General features: G+C 47.6%; 3 protein-coding genes and 1 long non-coding RNA gene across 4 annotated transcripts in view; all 4 read right to left on the reverse strand.

The window, feature by feature from the left end:
* The window catches only part of LOC118412974 (glutamate receptor ionotropic, NMDA 1-like), a 2362-nt gene extending 321 nt beyond the window's left edge, over positions 1-2041 (reverse strand). The window contains exons 1-4 of the mRNA XM_035816067.1: positions 1805-2041; positions 1370-1570; positions 763-923; positions 6-150 (exon numbers count right to left, since the gene is read on the reverse strand). Coding sequence (XP_035671960.1) covers positions 6-150; positions 763-923; positions 1370-1507 — 444 coding nt within the window. The 5' untranslated portion in view covers positions 1508-1570; positions 1805-2041. The remainder of the gene's footprint in view (positions 1-5; positions 151-762; positions 924-1369; positions 1571-1804) is intronic.
* A 243-nt stretch (positions 2042-2284) lies between these two features.
* LOC118412975 (probable glutamate receptor) lies at positions 2285-6063 on the reverse strand. The gene is made up of 5 exons (XM_035816068.1): positions 5849-6063; positions 4906-5048; positions 3985-4103; positions 3182-3298; positions 2285-2435 (listed from the first exon to the last, which is right to left on the reverse strand). Exons 2-5 carry the CDS (start codon positions 5038-5040, stop codon positions 2285-2287), a joined length of 522 nt encoding a protein of 173 aa, XP_035671961.1. The 5' UTR covers positions 5041-5048; positions 5849-6063.
* Positions 6064-6114: 51 nt separating this feature from the next.
* Positions 6115-7785, reverse strand: LOC118412907. The gene is made up of 3 exons (XR_004830836.1): positions 7623-7785; positions 6880-6984; positions 6115-6197 (listed from the first exon to the last, which is right to left on the reverse strand). It is a non-coding gene; the product is annotated as an uncharacterized LOC118412907 (long non-coding RNA).
* A 600-nt stretch (positions 7786-8385) lies between these two features.
* Positions 8386-18229, reverse strand: LOC118412976 (glutamate receptor 3.6-like). Its single transcript, XM_035816069.1, has 8 exons — positions 18192-18229; positions 17663-17773; positions 11704-11850; positions 11067-11125; positions 10507-10714; positions 9868-10005; positions 9019-9143; positions 8386-8565 (listed from the first exon to the last, which is right to left on the reverse strand). The coding sequence occupies exons 1-8, from the start codon at positions 18211-18213 to the stop codon at positions 8386-8388; spliced, it is 990 nt and encodes a 329-aa protein (XP_035671962.1). The 5' UTR covers positions 18214-18229.
* Positions 18230-18407: the final 178 nt, after the last annotated feature.

The raw sequence follows: 18407 nt of genomic DNA on the forward strand, positions 1-18407 counted from the left end.
CATGCGTAGATGAACTCTCCTACGAGCGTGAGGAAGGCGATCCCCATGCCGCCGTACACCAGCACAAACACGCGCAACATGTCCTCCAGGTCAATCACCTTCGACCCCAGCACGGATTGGTCACTTCCACCGCATTCCTGGCTTTTGATCCTGTATGGGCAGATCATCATCGTCATCATTGTTATCATCATCATCATCATCATAGTTATCATTGCTGCCTTCATCATCATTATCACCATCATCATCATCATCATCCTCTTCTTCAACATCAACATCATCATCATTAGCAGCAGCATTATCATCATTATCATAATTATCTTGAGCATCATCATTTTCATCATTATCGCCATCAGCAGCAGCAACTGCGGCAGCATCATACTCGTCATCATTGTCTTCATCAACATCACCATTTTCATCGATACCGACATCTATATCATCATCAACAGCTGCAGCAGGAGGATGGATGGATGGATGGATGGATGGATGGATGGATGGATGGATGGATGGATGGATGGATGGATGGATGGATGGATGGATGGATGGAAGGATGGATGGATGGAAGGATGGATGGATGGATGGATGGATGGATGGATGGATGGATGGATGGAAGGATGGATGGATGGATGGATGGATGGATGGATGGATGGATGGAAGGATGGATGGATGGAAGGATGGATGGATGGAAGGATGGATGGATGGATGGATGGATGGATGGATGGATGGATGGATGGATGGATGGATGGATGGATACATGAAACTTACCACTTGTGGTCCAGCTCCCCGGTGACGCCCTGCTCCTCAGCCCGCAGGATGGCCCTGTTGAACTCCACCACGTACGGGGAGTCCTTGGGCAGGAAGAGGCCGAACCCGGTCTGCCAAAACAGCCGGCCCACCGTCTTCAGGTCACACGGCTGCCGACTCACCTGGAACAGGCCGGAAATGGATGTCAATGACTTGGATCGATGACAGTCATCTTTGTTTGTCTGATATGCCAAAAAGTAGTTACTCGGGCAGTGGTGTAGTGCTAGATCGCAAGTACCAGATAGTTCCATTCTATCATATACAGCCTCTCTGACTCCCTGTTTGAACCAGCGGGGTTCGCGATCTAGGATATAACGGTGGATTGGAGTGTCCCTGGTTGTGCTTAAGGTGGTTGAAAATGGCAGAAGAATAGCCGTTGGCGCTGGGTTTGCAATGTTTTTTGTACCTTGGTCCTTGCCTGTAGTGTCCGGCTGGTCTCACTAATGTACGAAACGTTACATGTATTGTTACATTTGTTTGTCTGAGTTTGAGATTTAGGTTCGCAGTCACTTTGCTTTGTTTATCATATCTATAAAAATGAAAATATTAAAAATAGATAAAAATTCACGGCATAGTCCAGTTCGGCACTGTCGGCGAAGAGGGCGTAGTTCTCGGTTCGAGCTTTCTCCAGCCCTTCGGCCATGCTCTGAACCACCGCATCTTTGTTGGCCTCCATGGCCTCCCCGAGCGAATGGTACGGCTCCATGCGGGTGGTCTGGAACTGCGTCCAGGATGCGTAGGGCTCAACGGCTCCGAACGATACCTCTTTCTGTGGACAGACGAACGAACGAACAAGCAAATAGAATGTGAAACAAAACGTAAACCATTTAATGAAGAAACTCTTTTTTCACAACCCTTGCTGTTGTTCCAACGACGGGGACAGTCTCATGGTCATTTTTCTTAAGACGATTCTTACCAAGCTTAAGATTTACATTGAACGGCAGCTATAGGCGTCGCTGTGTGATGTACCTGAGGAGGTCATCAGGTGAGGCTATGGACCTACCTGTGTGAGGAGGTCCTCAGGTGAGTTTATGGAGCTGTCCACGTTGCTGACAGTGAGAAAGGCCGCCAGGTTCGCGGTGTAGGTTGAGGTCGCCACCAACACGCCGATGCCCCAGAAAAACGTCACGATGCGGCCTGTAGGGAAGGGAAACTAATCATGACGTGAAAATCACCACAATGTTTGTATTTAGTCCACTGTGAGATGAGTACATGATAAACAGACATTGATTTGACTTGATTCCTGCGGTAAGCATTTAAGTCTAGAACAAATACACATCCCAAATAGTATGCAAAGTAACATTGACTCAAGCAACTGGTATATGTTAGGCTTTGCAAACGTGTCGTCATTAGCATCTACTGCGTGCTCCAAAGTCCGTCGGATTCCCTACGAGTTTGAGTACGGAGGCGGTACTTACCACATACGGATCCGAAAGATTGCCCACGTTTTGGCACGTAGACAGCACGTATTGTGCCCTAAGCTTTAGTGTAACCTACCAGACAGAGACCTGGGTAGGAAGTCCGGACTGAGCTGTACCAGCAGCACCCAAGACTGCCACATGTACTCTCCGAACCCCGCGTTCGTCCCTAGGATCTCCCTCCCGCGGTGCACATACTCCTCAGTCTCAGGGTCTCTGTAACCAATGAGATGAAAATCACACGTTTTTAAGAATAACCTACTCTCCAAGCAGATGTTTGGCTTTGTCCGCGAAACATGAAGAAAATGGTTCAAAATAGAACGCCGAAAAACAGGCTATATATGACACGTCAAAAAATGCCAGAGGAGAATCTCTGCTTGAAGAGTAACAAGAGATTTTTCAATAAAATCTCTAGATTTCATGAAGATTTCTTAAAACATCTCGAGTTTAGTTTTTTTTTTCTTTTAAAGAAACAAAGAAACAATCAGCGGATCGTTTTAGAAAATCTAAATATCCCCATGGTCGCTAGCTTGCCAAACTGACTGAACAAACCATGGATAAATCCTGAGTCTCTTCCGTCTCAGAGTAACGTTAAAGCTAAGGGCACAACCCGCCGTAGGTGCAAATACGTCTGCGTGCCAAAACGTGGGCAATCTTTTGGAATCCGTAAGTGGTACATGTAAATACCGCCTCCGTTCGAACTCGCAGGGAATCCGACGTATTTTGGAGAACGTAGGCACGCCGTAGAGCACTACAAGGCAAAACTTTGTGTGCCATCGGGCTGCGGATTCGCCTCCCGTACGTGCCAGTACGGGCGACGTGCCTGTCATGTACAGCCTAAACGTTTTTGAAATACATGGCGGATTTGGCCTTAGATAAAACGAACGGACAAATTGCACGTACGGTGGGTTGTGCTCTTAGCTTATAAGTCCGCTGTAGAGCACATACATATATGTACGTACCTTTTCCTGGTGACGAAGTTGGCGACGCCCTGGAAGATGGCGACTGCCACGGCCGTCATCAGGATGGTGGCCCACAGCCGACCCTCGAACGGCTTCACGAAACCCCAGTTCGACTTGCTGCCAGGAGGAAACTCAATAACGTCAAATGTATCTCATTTCAAAGGCAACGAATAAAAAGTAAAAAGTACAATACAAGGAGCAACTTCAGTTTACTGCTCGCTCCATTAAAGGTGAGGTAACGTCAGCGGCAGAGAGAGCAGGACGTTCAGCTCCTGAGATCCTGAAGGCTGCTAATTGGTACAGTAAATCTACTGTCACAACTTTCTGCATCAAACTTGCCACAGTGTAACACATGTATACAAACTCTGCTGTCTAGGGCCGCCTGTAACAGACCCTTAGGCGGGCTGCTATAACCGAGCTTTAATCAGGCTGCACTTCAAGCTGAGGGACAGAACTTGCTGCTCGATGTGCCGCACTGCATAGCACAAGGCGAACAACAGCTTTTCTGCTCACCCATTCACCTATATGTGTACGCAGAGACATCCAACGGCGCCAGCAAACCACCTTTTGTACTCTGCTATCTCAACCGTCACCGTCAGTTCCTGACCGCTCTGCTTATAAGTATTAATAAACTTACATGCGAGATCCCTTTTGAAAACTGAAAGTCCTATTCTCTGATTGGCTGACAGCTGGTTTGTGGCGACTCCCACAGGAACTGATGGTGACGGTTGAGATAGCAGAGTACAGACAAGAGGCGGTTTGCTGGTGCCGTTGGATGTTTCTGCGTAGGAGAAAGTGCTCACCTAGTTTGAGACTTGCGCATGGCCAGCGTGACGCCGTTGGCGTAGAAGGGCAGCGTGAAGTCCCCCACGGCCTGGCGTCGGGACGTGATGGACACGATGGCCACGGCGATGTCCGCCGTCTGGGGCGGGGAACAAGGGCAAAAGGACACACAAGATCAACTCTGGACAGGTGGCTGGAGTATCATGAAATTTGACCTTCGCAAACATTCTTTGGATGATGTCGACTGAAGACACCTTTTCCTAGGTTGCTAACATGCTTGTCATGATTAATTCATCCTACGATGCTTCATTCATTCATGATTCGTCATTCATTCATTCGTACATTCATTTATTTATCGATCATTCATTGATTCGTTTATCATTCATACATTTATCCATTCAACATCCATTCATACCATCTATTTGTTCTTTCTGACTGTCATCATTAATTCACTTGCCCGTTCATTCATTCATTCGTTCGTTCGTTCGTTCACTCATTCCTTCACTCCTGACGCACCCCGGAGACCACGTCTCCCACCATGCCGGTCCAGTTGCCGGTCTCCTCCCTGTACCACCCGTACTCCCCGTCTGACATGGCGTACAGCTCATTGATTCATTGATTCACTCACTCACTCACTCACTCACTCACTCACTCACTCACTCACTCACTCACTCACTCACTCACTCACTCACTCACTCACTCACACACTCACTCACACACTCGTTCATTCACTTATTCACTCATTCCTTCACTCCTGACGCACCCCGGAGACCACGTCTCCCACCATGCCGGTCCAGTTGCCGGTCTCTTCCCTGTACCGCCCGTACTCCCCGTCTGACACGGCGTACAGCTCATCCATCCATCCATCCATCCATCCATCCATCCATCCATCCATCCATCCATCCATCCATCCATCCATTCATCCATCCATCCTGACGCACCCCGGAGACCACGTCTCCCACCATGCCGGTCCAGTTGCCGGTCTCCTCCCTGTACCGCCCGTACTCCCCGTCTGACACGGCGTACAGCGAGTACGTGAAGCCGAGCTCTGACGACAGCCAGGCCAGCAGGTCCATACAGAAGCCTGCAGATGGAAAAAAACAAGTGTGGCAGTAAAAAGAGATTGCCATGGCGAAGGTGAATGTTTGATTTTACTTTGTATAACAAAATGTTGACAAAACATTTGTTCAAAGCACAATAGGTGAACAAGTTAGGCAATTGCAATCCCAGGCGATTCCAGAGATATTTCTAGTCTGTACAACAGAGGTGCCTAAACGAACCCTATGAAATTCGTACGGATATTATGTGATACACACGAATTACTATGCGAAAACGCACGAATATTATGAAATTCGCACGAATCACTATGCAAAAACGCACGAATATTATGAAATTCGCACGAATCACTATGTGATTCACACGAACCTTATGAGATTTGCACGAACCTTATACGAAATTGCGCAACCACTGCCGGGGTCACGTGACAGACGGAGCGGGAGTGGCGGCTTCGATCGGCAGCGACGGAAAATACGATGTAACACGCCGAAATGAAGCAAAACAGTAGCTCACAGGCTATCAAATACATCTTTGCGACGGTAAATGTCCATTCCATGCCTTGAAATATAAATATCACGGGTAGAAACGCTCAAAATCATGCCTCCTCCCGGCCGCCGTTTCTGCATAAGGATCGTGCAAATCTCATAAGGTTCGTGTGAATCACATAGTGATTCGTGCGAATTTCATAATATTCGTGCGTTTTCGCATAGTGATTCATGAGTATCACATAATATTCGTACGAATTTCATAGGGTTCGTGCAAATGCTTAGGCACCCCTGTACATGTGGCTTAACTAACAAGAAACAACACACGAGCTTCCTCTACAACCTTGGAATCTGTCGTTCCCCGTCAGGACGTTGCCTTCTTGATCGACATCCGAGACCTCCACGAAGCCTGGCGCGGCGATGGTCACCACCTGCAGGTGTCTGCTGCTCAGGTCCGAGACGAACGGGGCCACCTCGGTCTCTCCGCCGGCCAACCGGACCTCCGCGCCCGGGAGGAAGGTCAGACCCCCCGGCTCGTCCCACGAACCAACCTGGCACAGACGGGGAGAGATGGAGAGTTAACGTAACGTCCAGGTCCGACACGCACGGGCCACCTCGGTCTCTCCGCCGGCCAACCGGACCTCCGTCCCCGGGAGGAAGGTCAGGCCCCCCGGCTCGTCCCACGAACCAACCTGGCACAGACGGGGAGAGATGGAGGGTTAACGTAACGTCCAGGTCCGATACGAACGGGGCCACCTCGGTCTCTCCGCCGGCGAACCGGACCTCCTCGCCCGGGAGAAGGGTCAGGCCCCCAGGCTCGCCCCACGAACCAACCTGGTACGGACAGTAAAAGATGGGGAGAGTTAGCGTAACGTCCGATTCCGACACGCACGGGGCCACCTCGGTCTCCCCGCCGGCTAACCGGACCTCCGTCCCCGGGAGAAAGGTCAGACCGCCCGGCCACGAACCAACCTGGTACGGACAGGGAGAGATTTGGAGATAGCTAAACCAAGTGTTGCAGATGTTGTTTGTGTGCCTTGCATAAAATGTCCCGCGAACGCCGACCGAGCTGCCCCAAATCGTCCGAAGCCCGCGTAATCGCCCAAACACCGGTCATGCTCCGGCCGAAAATGTCCATTTGGACCTTGCAAAGTCAGCCGTATCAAGTCATAGATTTGGAAAGGTGGTCTAAACATAAGTACAAAAAGTCCCCGATTGAATTGTACGTTATGGCATTTCACAAATCTGCACAACGACATGCGACCGAAAGTGTCATACAGGACACCAATACCCGAGGATTGAAGATAGAACATAACGATTAATAAATTGCAATAACTTTTTTAAGATTAATGTGACACAAAACACCAATCTCACCGTTAGCCATCCGTCCTCTCTGAGGTTGACGATTTCGTACTCGGTGTCCGCCCGGGCCCCGCTCGACGTGAAGCGGATCGGACCCGTCACTCCGCCGGTGTCAACCTGCAACGTCGGGACATCGGCCGGGGATCGGCCCCGGGGCATTGGTCAACAACGCAACCAGACACAATCTTTTCTAAACTAAGTAGCTTTTCCGTAACACAAATCAGTTAAATTTTACAGAATGCATACACGGCTATCTCTAACTGATGATGTCAGGTACGAAATGAAGATGTCTGTGACGCTTTTATTTTTCAATCAGGGGAAGGGGGAAACAGTCGTGCGTATATCAAGGCCGTATATAAGAGTTCCGTATTGACGTTTTTGGGGCTCAGGTAAAGTTTGCAGGAAAGGTTGTTCCCACCGTTGTGCAGTCTGGCAATTGAACTGAAAACAAAACGGCTGCAAACTTTGAAAGTGTCGGAACTCATGCGGACTTAATATACGCACAATTCAAACACTCCAATAAGACCCTGAAGGTATTTAGCTTTAAGTAACACTTTCATGATTGAGCCACTCACTAACTGTTTAGCGCTCGTTCACTTTTATCCATGGGGTAAACGATGTCCGCTGTATAAAAAGGGTATTTAGAGATATTGCAATGTGGTTATAAATTACAGTACGTCGACTTGATATCCCAAAATACCAAAAAAATATAACGCATATACGTTACCCCACGGATAAAGGTGAAGTAGTGTTACCTGTTTGAGGAACTGCAGCATGGTCGGCCCGTCTGACCACGGTTGTGCCGTCCCTCCCGCGCAGGCGCAGTCCAGCGGTGTCGGCGTTAGCGTCACGGCGTGTTCCGTCGCGTTCCGCAGTGCGGAGGCAAGAGCCAGGACCGCGTCCGCCCAACGCGCAGTGTACGGCTGGAGAGGGGTGGGGAAGAAAGAGAAAGAAAAGAAATGAAGGGATCTTGAATCATATATTAAGGTTCTTTAGGCACAACCAGGGAGTACTTACTTCCAACGTTTCCAACTGATGATGGTGTCTGACAGACACCGAAACGTTGGAAGTACGTACTCCATGGTTTTGCCTAAAGAACCTTACCTTACCTTACTCCTTAGTTATGCTTAAAGAACCCTACCTTACTATATGAATAATTGCTAACCTGATGAAGTTATTTAGGGATGTTGAATCAGTTAAGCTCACCGAAGAGCTAATCTTCCACTGGACAGACGATTCGTATTCAAACAGGTGTTAGCTATACCTCCATTTTTATGGAGGTAACGAGCAAATTTTGAGCATCAAATTTTGTGCATATTTCCCAACTTTGAATATTTCATAGCTATCGAAGGATAAGTGTCAGATAAAATCAAGCGTCAAGTGGTAGCCTGCACCAAGATCTTTAGGTCGCTAGAAAAATGATAGAAACTAGCCCATTGCCTTTGGCATGATATATCCGTCTATTCGGACAATTTCTACTGTTCTTCAAGCAACTCGTGAAGCCCGGTGGAGGCTATTTCAGGTGGTTCTCACCCCGATAGTATCTCCCCCTGCTCCCGGGTAAGCCGCCGGATCTGCCGAGCTCCACTTCTGTAGGAAAGCCTCCCCGTGCGAGCCGTTACTGGCGGGCGGCCTCGGGCCCACCAGGCCCCGCAGGTACTCCGGCACAGTCCCGTTCGCTCCACCGCCCAGAGCATCCTGTGGTACAATAATGAAAAACGTTTGGGGCCGCAATGTTAGCAGCGACGCCTAGCTGCAGTGCAAAGCGACATTTCATTTACTACCCGTAGAAGCTTGACAGACAGTCATCGAATCTTCGGCTGTTTCTTTGGTTGTAAATAAAGGACTTTTATTTGCTGCTCAAGACAAAACAAGTAGGATGTCATAAAGTAGCGAGCTCAAAATATCCCTATAGCCTAGCTAGGGCCAACAAAATTTGGCTAGGGGCAAATCTATCTTCTAACTGTACTATTTGACAAAAAAATGTTCCTTTCATTTTTGTCCATCTAAATGTCATGCCACTGATATTGCTAGCATTTTCTCGTCGAAAAGCTGAGTCCTAAGCTCCTTTCAGTTTGGATTTCTTTTCGGGACTCATTTCGGAAAAGAAGAGCGAAATAAAGTTAGCATTGAGGCTTGAGTAGAACTCACGAGTCCGGTGATGCCGTCGCTCACTACCCATGCCCATCCGGCCCCGGTCATTCCCAGCGAGCTGGCCTCGTACAGAATCTGCTGCGCGTACCCCGCAAGGCAGTGCAGCACGATGATACGGGCTCCTGCAGAAATATACGGTATCATCACATAAACATACAACACGGTATCATCACATAAACATACAACACCCGTACGGTAAACCTGGTATCATCAGAGCTGGCCTCGTACAGAATCTGCCGCGCATACCCTGCGAGGCAGTGCAGCACGATGATACGGGCTCCTGCAGAAACATACAACACGGTACGATAAACCTAGTATCATACGCAGCACTACTGGCTGTAACCTGGTATCATCAGAGCTGGCCTCGTACAGAATCTGCCGGGCGAATCCCGCGAGGCAATGTAGGACGATGATACGGGCTCCTGTGGGGAAAACAATACAAGGTGCTGCTGCAGTGGCCTCTGGGTTCCGGATCGAACAGCAACATAGACCCCATTAAACTTCTACAAGGACGTTATGTAACGTTCTTGACTTTTAACAGTGTGTCCGGTATGACCACGCCTCCGTGTTTTTACTTCGGAATCCATGAAGGTGGAAGTACTGTTTAGGACATACGTATACTGCTTTGGCTCCGGACAGTGTGTGTGGCTATATCTGAAGAACCATTGGAAGGATTGCGAATGATTTTTTTTGGAGGGTAGATATGTGGATGTAGTGACACGGCGAAGGTAAATTTTGGGCCCCTCATCTGTTGACCTTGGCACTGATCTTGTATCCGCGGAAAAGGCACCACCACACTTTCCAGGTTCTAGTCCTGACTGCATGTGTAACATGAAATTCACCTACCCGTGTTTTTTATAACTTGCAGTTGCGTGGTGACGGCGATGTCGGTCGGATCTTCGGTCGGGTCGAATGACTGCATGGTGTGGACCCGCCAGCCCTTCCGCCCCGCGATCAGCTGAAACTCCACCAACCCGTGTGTGCCTGAAACGTCAATAGTCATAGTCTCGTGTCTCTTCAGGACAAAGAGGACAAATAATGTTACGGGCACATTTTTGTCGGTGCCCACAGGGTTGTAGCACCCCGGCCGGGCTCCGAAGTTGGGAGGGGTGCCTCTCGGTGTTTTCCCGATTAGGTCTATTTGTTGCCGGGTTCCGCGGCTTGAGTTTAACTCCGAATAGCCCGGTAAACCAATTTCCGGGGTGTCCCACGGAGGCCACGTCCGAAAGTGCAAAAAAAAAGCAACCTACCAAAGCATTATGCTTAGGTCACATTTCCAACCCGGGGCCCGACCGGGCACTGCTTGCCAAAATTATAGAATAAAATTTTCGCGTCAACAAACATGCATAAATTGTACTCATGACAAATTATTTTTACGTTTTACGTGTTTCGTTTGCTTCTATATCCGAGTTTTCGTTACCACCTACTACCCGGCAAGGCCTCGGTTAGGAAATGCGACCTAAGCATTAGTCAGCATGATCGTACCGTAGTCGTCGTTTGAGACGAAGATGCTCACGTGATCCCAGCCGAAATGTTCCACCAGGTCCACCAGCGCCACGCCAAGCACGCTGTCGGGCCAGGACATGCGCAGTAGCATGGGGAACTGTCTCAGGTTGTCCAGGGTGGGGTCGGTGGCGTCGGGCGCGATCTGGGGCAGGGAGAGACCCGAACTCACGGGACTGGTCGCCTTTACCTGCAGGGGTAATTGTATGATAGAAAATGGACGAAGACGTGTATTTTGCATATATATCCTGTATATACTTTGCCTCTGACGTGGTTATCTGGGGGTAGCAGCAATGTTTACAGATGTAGATATCTACGGTCGTAATAGTTAACAGATACATACATTATCGAATGATTGAGGTAGGGACCAAGGTAGTACATATTTCACTCCATAGGCATAGAGCCCTATCTAATATTGCCTTTTCTATATGTTCTCAAAATCAATACCAGAATCTGTAGTTAAAGTTTCCGAAAATGCCATTAAAGGTCAAAGATTAAAGTTCTTCAAAGAACTCATTGATAAAAAAGACACCTTTGTATACCTGTGACGACAGTCTTGGTCCGATGACGGCCACGATACTTTTCGACGCCTGGACGCAACCTAGAGGCAAAACATGAATAATTGCGTTGATCATGCAGCCAGCATGCATTTATTACCTGTTTGGAATGTGTTCATCAGCATTTTGAAATCAACTTCTCATAGTGTCAATGACGTAAGTTTGTGTCAAAAAGTTGTTCTTGAATCATTTAATAAAACAGTTGATTTCATTTCACTCATTTTGTGAATGACTCTTCATTCTTTAATTGGTTTTTGTTCCAAGATACCTGGTAACTCATGGTTTAACCTCCCGGCATTGCTGTTGCGTCACTGAATCATGTGAGTGAAAACGTTTTATGAATGAATGAATGAGTGAGTGAATGAATGAATTTTATTCGATCAATGTGATCCATGAAAAAGTATGGAGATCTTAAGTGCTGATAGTGTCAACTAATTCTACATGGATGGTATCCTCTGGGCACCCTAAAATGGATGCGAGTGTGCGAACATGAAGTTTGGCAAAAAAGTTACCTATCAAATTGCAACATATTGTCCGTTGAGTTGATATCACAAAAAACCCTGTTTTTAAGTACAATGGATATAGGTCACCCCGTGGATAAAGGTGAACAAGCCTTACAAACCTTGTCTGATCATGTCGAAGAACGCCAGGGTGTCCGTGGAGTTCTCGGTGTACTCCAGCGTGACGCTGGGAACGAGATTGTTCTCGTTCACATACTCCACAGCCAGTCTGAGCGCCGATAGGTCCACAGGGTCGTCCGTCAGTGCGCCTGCGCGAAGGGATAGAATCTTTAGATCTTTATCTTAGAAAGTTCTCTTATTACCTTCGCCAAGAAGGTTATGTTTTCGGTAGCGTTTGTATGTATGTTTGTTTGTATGTATGTATTTATGTATGTATGTATGTATGTATGCATGTATGTATGTATGTATGCATGTATGTATGTATGTATGTATCTTTTTTTGAAATGGTTCGATCCAAGATGGCGGCGACTTTTTGATAGCTGCGTGGCTCTGTTCCTCAAAATCAGAATTTGTGGCACTTTAACGACCCATCGACCTGCTATCGACTCACCAGATGAAGACCAAACATCCTGGGTTACTCTTAAAGTGACAATTCGAGACAACTCTGACGATCGGCTTCACATTGAAAGGTTTTCTGCACCAAGGGAGGGCACTGTATGGTAAGCCCGCGGCACCCCTCCCCACTCCCACCATGCCTAGATGTGAAGACTGCCGTGAGGCAGGAGCCCAGCCCTGTCAGGGGGATCTTGTTCTCTGCCAGCGCTGTTCAGACAAGCGTTTCCCCCCTAGTGGGTCTGGATCCGAAGCGGTATGTAAAGATGTTATCATCAACGATCTGTTATGTTTTACTGTTAACAAGATGGACACTCTTCCGTTCGACATCATTACGAAGTTGTGCACCGAAACGTACATGGATGAGGAAATAGAGTCGGCTAAGAGACTTGTATTTGATACATGTAAGCCAGACGAACGCTACATAAAGCGAAAGGGAGGAGACAAGTCTACCGCCAACATGGAGGATATTCAGCGAGTTTTGCATTCTACTGCTCCTCCGTCGTTACCTACTTAAATTTCGTGTCCGCAACTCTCCACCTCCCCGCTGTGTCACTGGAACATGTAGACATTTCTGTCTGCATGCAAGAGGTTCAGATCATGAGGCAGGAGATGAAACTGATTAGGGATTGCTCCATAGATTCGGTTAGAGTGCAGACTGAGCTTGTGGCACTCAGGAAAGAGATCTGGGAATTGCAAAACAGGCCAAGTTCTGCTCCACCGGCACCGTCCAGTTCTGCTCCGCCGGCACCGTCCAGTTCTGCTCCGCCGGCACCGTCCAGTTCTGCTCCGCCGGCACCGTCGACTTCTGCTCCGCCGGTAGTGTCGACTTCTGCTCCGCCGGCAGCGTCGACTCTCGCCTGGCCGAAGGAATCCTACGCCGATGCCGTATTGGACACCTGCCCGTCGGAGACTATCCCTAAGTCCCTACACGCGGGCTTATCTGGTCGGCAGGTGGAGAGGGCGCCTACCACAAAGTCATCGCAGGCATCCCGACGTCGTGGCTACTCGAGTGACTCTAGGGCTCTAGCCCGACCGCAGTCCACCTCAGCTGGTGGCCACAGTGACCTTGACTCTGAGGGCTTCCGCCTGGTGCAGAGAAAGAAGAAGAGGTCCAGGGCAGTGGTGGGTACGGCGGTGTCGTCCAGTCTGTCTGCGGTTAAGTCAAGACCAGCGGAGATCTTTGTGACGCGCCTTGAACCGGACACACTGACTCAGGATGTTGAAAGGTACTTGGCTGATAACTTGTCGCAGAAATGCGCAGTGTCCTGTTCTAAACTAACCACAAAATACGATGGGTATTCTTCGTTCCGTGTCTCTGTTGACTACAATGCTCTGTCGGAAGTCCTGTCCCCATCTTTCTGGCCATGTGGGATCCTAGTGCGCCGGTTTCACAGTAGGCGACGCTCTTCCACTTCTTAACTATGGAACAGATAAGTAAACTGAATGTTGTATCATACAACTGTCGATCTGTCAAAAACTCTTTACAAACTGTGAAGGACCTATGCGTTACCGCCGATGTTATTTTGCTACAAGAACACTGGCTTTTGCCAGACGATTTATCATATCTATCTAACATAGATGGAAACTTCCTTGCCCATGGTACTTCCCCTATAGATATGAGTGAAGGTCTGATTCACGGCCGACCCTACGGCGGCGTGGCTGTCCTTTGGCGTAAATCAATTGGTGCATTTGTCAATATCGACGACCTCAATGATGATCGCATTTTAGCTTTAAGAATTAATTCTGATGGCAAAGAGCTTCTGATTATCTGTGTGTACATGCCAACGGAATCTCACAATCACACCGAGATTTTTATGGAGAAACTTGGTAAAATAGAATCCTTCATAGATGAGTCTGGCATACCTAATGTACTAATTATGGGTGACTTCAATACACGGCCAGACGGAACGTTTGCTCCTCTATTGTATAATTTTTGTCTTGATGGCAACCTTCATATTAGTGACTTAGAGATGCTTCATGAGGACACCTTTAGTTACCTCAGCGACGCGCATAGATCTACATCGTGGTTAGACCATTGTGTTTGCTCCGATTCTGTGCACCAGTGTATTTCTGAAATGTGTGTACTTTATGATTTTGTGTCTTCCGACCATTTCCCCCTTCGAGCTACTTTGGACTGGTCCACAGTCCCTGTGTTTACAAACACAGCTGACGATGTGGACTCCCCAGCCAGTAGATTCAATTGGGAACGTGCGTCTAACGATGTTCTGTTGCAGTATCACACCTGTACTGAAAACCTTTTGTCTGAAGTTATGCTTCCAATTGAAGCAATCAGATGTGCTGACCCGAACTGCAGGGACGAACATCACAGGGAGTCTCTTGACAGTTTTTCATATGAGATAATTAAAAAACTACAGGAAACTTCAAAAACTTCTCTTCCTGGTAGAAAACGCACTGTATCCCACTTGATTCCTGGTTGGAACGAAGTAGTTAAGGAATATCATAGTGCTGCTCGAGATGCTTTCACTCTGTGGCGGGAAAATGGTCGGCCTAGACACGGAGCCATCTGGGAGCTTTTACGAAAATCAAGGGCGAAATTTAAATACTCCCTTAGGCAATGCCGCCGTTTCGAGGCTCAACACCGGGCCAATGCGTTGGCAACGTGTTTACATAAGGGGGATAGTAGGGGCTTCTGGTCTGCCCTTCGCTCCCAGAATGGCTCCAAATCTAGCATACCTTGTACAATTGATGGCCATTCGGGTGCATCCGATATTGCTAACATGTGGAAGAACCACTATAGCGCACTGTTAAACTCCGTCAATTCTACCGCATATAAGTCACATGTAAACAGCACTATTCAATCAGGTGTCTCGGACAATCCTGGAATGTCCGTTACTGTTGATGAAATATGTGACGCCATTAATGAGCTGTCCAATGGTAAAGCATGTGATGCTAATTGTATTTCTGCGGAGCACCTGAAGTACGCAGGTCCCCGGCTGCATGCGCTATTGTCATTGTTGTTCTCCGCTGTGCTCAGACATGGTTATGTTCCACCAGGTTACTTAACACTGTTCTCATTCCGATCGTTAAGAAGAAAAATGGCAATGTGACTGACAAAGACAACTATCGCCCGATAGCGGTCTCCAGTCCGATATGCAAAGTTCTTGAAAGACTGCTTTTAAGGCGTCTAGATGAATTTTTACACTCTCCGGATAACCAGTTTGGTTTTAAAAAACAGCATGGCACAGACCTTTGTGTATTTGCCTTGAAGGAGGTAATCCGTTACTACCAGAAACGGGGCTCCCCTGTATTTGTGGCCTTCCTAGACGCCTCTAAGGCCTTCGATCGTGTAAATCACTGGCTGTTATTTAAGAAAATGATCGACAGAAATGTACCACTTTACTTGATACGTTTACTTGTAGCCTGGTATAATGTTTTAACCTTTAGAGTACGTTGGGGCAATGTCCTTTCTGACAACTTTACTGCCACTAACGGAGTGCCACAAGGTAGCCTGATATCTCCTTTTCTGTTCAACGTCTATGTCTCTGACCTGAGTGTTCAGCTGAATTGCTCTGGTGTTGGTTGCTACATCGGAAATGTCATTGTGAACCATCTGTTATACGCTGATGACATATGTATTATCTGCCCATCTGTTAAAGGTCTGCAAAAGCTAATGTCTTTATGTGAACGTTTTGGCTCTGAAAACCATATAGTGTTCAGCAAAAGCAAGAGCCAATGTGTATATTTTCCATGTGGTAGACTCAAATTGCACGGACCGCCCCCTTCAGTCACCCTTTATGGCACGGAATTGCAGTACGTTACATCTGTGAACTACCTGGGTAACCAGATTACCTCTGACCTGTCTGATGATGAGTCAATTCGCTATCATGTCAGAGGGTTCTATACCAAAGCCAATTCCTTGATACGAAAATTCCGATTCGCCTCTCCTGGAGTGAAGCGCGTCCTTTTTGATGCATATTGTTCCTCGATATATTGCGCTCAGCTATGGTGTCAGTGTCAGTAGTGGGACCGCGTGGCACGATTGTCAGCGCGTTGGTCTCAGGCCCGAGAGGTCCGGGGTTCAAATCCGCTTGCCGTGTCACCGATCTTGTGCCCTTGGGAAAGGCACTTTACACGACTTTCCTCACCTAACTCAGGTGTAAATGAGTACATAGCTGCGGCTAGTGGCAGTGACAGGCCTTTGTGGTGGTGACAGGCCATAGGGGCATGTTCGGGCATGACGCACCCGCCATGACACATGAGTCAGGGGTAGGAGGAACCCCTTGCATCCTTGGTCGGAAGTCCTCCTAGGAGACGGAAACTCCAAACAACAAACCTGCATCTGCTGGGGCCGTCTTACACGTTGCATACAGTTGTCCCTGTAGGACTAGTGCGCCAGTGGACGAGAGGGTGGAGAAGGACGTGCACACCCCTCCTTCACCTTAAAAACCCAAGTGCAGGCCAGGCAGACGGGTCACCTTAAACCCATTGTCTTCCGAGACAGATGGATGCCAACAATGGATGCCAACAATGGTGTCAGTATAACTTGGGTACGATTCGCAGGCTACGCGTAGCCTATAACAATGCTCTTAGGATTGTGTTAGGTTATCGAACGAGAGATAGTGCCAGCCAAATGTTTGTGACACATGGGATTGATACTTTTGTAGCTAGAAGGAGAAAACTAACGCATGCATTTGTACAACGCATCGCCACATCTACAAACAACATTATCTCCCGGTTATACCACTCAGATGCCTTCTTCCATAGCAAATTCTGGACACACTATGTGAATCTTGTTTTCAAAAGCCCAGGCTAATTTAACTTTTTTATTGTACATAAAGTGTATGTGTATTGTTGTATTGTATGTTTTTATGTGATATGGGCCAAGAGCCTGCAATAAAGTTGAAATTGAAATTTGAAAATTGTATGTATGTATGTATGCATGTATGTATGTATGTATGTATGTATGTAGAAGACCAGCGTACCTCAAGATCGCATGGATGGATTGTCAATGATTGATATTCGGTATGTGAGTAGGTCTTGATGGAAACGATTACATTTTGGGCCCCCCCTAGCAGCCTGGTTCGGTACTGCAGCGGAACTTCCTGTCTTGATATCTCGGGTTCTGAACATGCTTCGTTTATTTCAGCATCAAATGCTGAAGTACGGAATAGAGTCAAGCAAAACATTGGTGCATTACGAAGAACTCCTAATCTCAGTAAAAAAAAAAGAAAACTGACGTGCTATTACTTAGTGTTATGGTCATCGGGATAAGCCAACACTATATCATATAAGGGTCGTCCGGGGAGGAATAGATGGGAGAATGATAATATCAGAGAATGGACACTGACACTACAAGTGAAATATTAAGAACAGAAAATCGAGAATCTTGTAGAAAACTACTTGGCTTCTGTACATGTGATGCGCTAACGGTCAAATAGTTCAGCCTATATATGAGACGAGTTTTTGTTTTGTTTACATGGGCTTATTGATCTGCAACATTATCTGATAATTCTTAACGGAATCGAATGTAACTCATAATCTTACCGAATCGCACAGTTGTGCCCGCTGCCATCACAAAGGCCGCCAGCAGCAGGAGCATTGAAACAGGTTCGCAACTTCCTTTCGGCATACCTGACTTGCGGCGGTTCGGGGCAACTTCGGATTTCAATGAAGTGTTACTTGAAGTAGATAGGACGGCATATGCGCGTTAACGTCATAAACACGCTCCCTAAACAACAGTGTAAGTAACAGCGGGGTTCAAGTGCCACCAAACTGACCGCTACTAACGGTTCGACCTTTTGGAGCAGTGGTTAGCGGCATTGGGTTTGTGAGCTGGTGGTCCGGGCATCCCGTTTCTACTCGCCTCTTGTGTTTCACAGCTGACGTTAAGAATTAACGGGCCCGTCAAACCTTTCTTTCGATGCACTTGTTCAAAGTAACAGTGCCTGAATGCGTCAAGAATGCAATGTAACATCCATAATGGAAACCTAAGAATTAAGTGGGTTCCAGTAGCAACATTGCGGGCAAAACTAACGAAGAATAGACAAGGAAGATTATTGTGGATTTGTCTTACCTGGGATCGCAGGGAAATACATCGTACACGTTCTGCGGTCGGTGACCTTAGGTGTTCGATCGAACGAGGGAACGTTCGAACGGCGTTCCGCGGTGATAGCGGGTGATGTAAGGCCACGGCGTTCTTGTCAAGTTGTTCTGCTATTCGCAGCTGTATCTCATTTCATACCTGTAATTTGCTGTATCCGTATGTTTGCCATGCGCTCTGCCAGTATGT

The sequence above is a fragment of the Branchiostoma floridae genome, chromosome 4, assembly GCF_000003815.2.
Source record: "Branchiostoma floridae strain S238N-H82 chromosome 4, Bfl_VNyyK, whole genome shotgun sequence".
In the NCBI taxonomy this organism is placed as follows: domain Eukaryota; kingdom Metazoa; phylum Chordata; class Leptocardii; order Amphioxiformes; family Branchiostomatidae; genus Branchiostoma; species Branchiostoma floridae.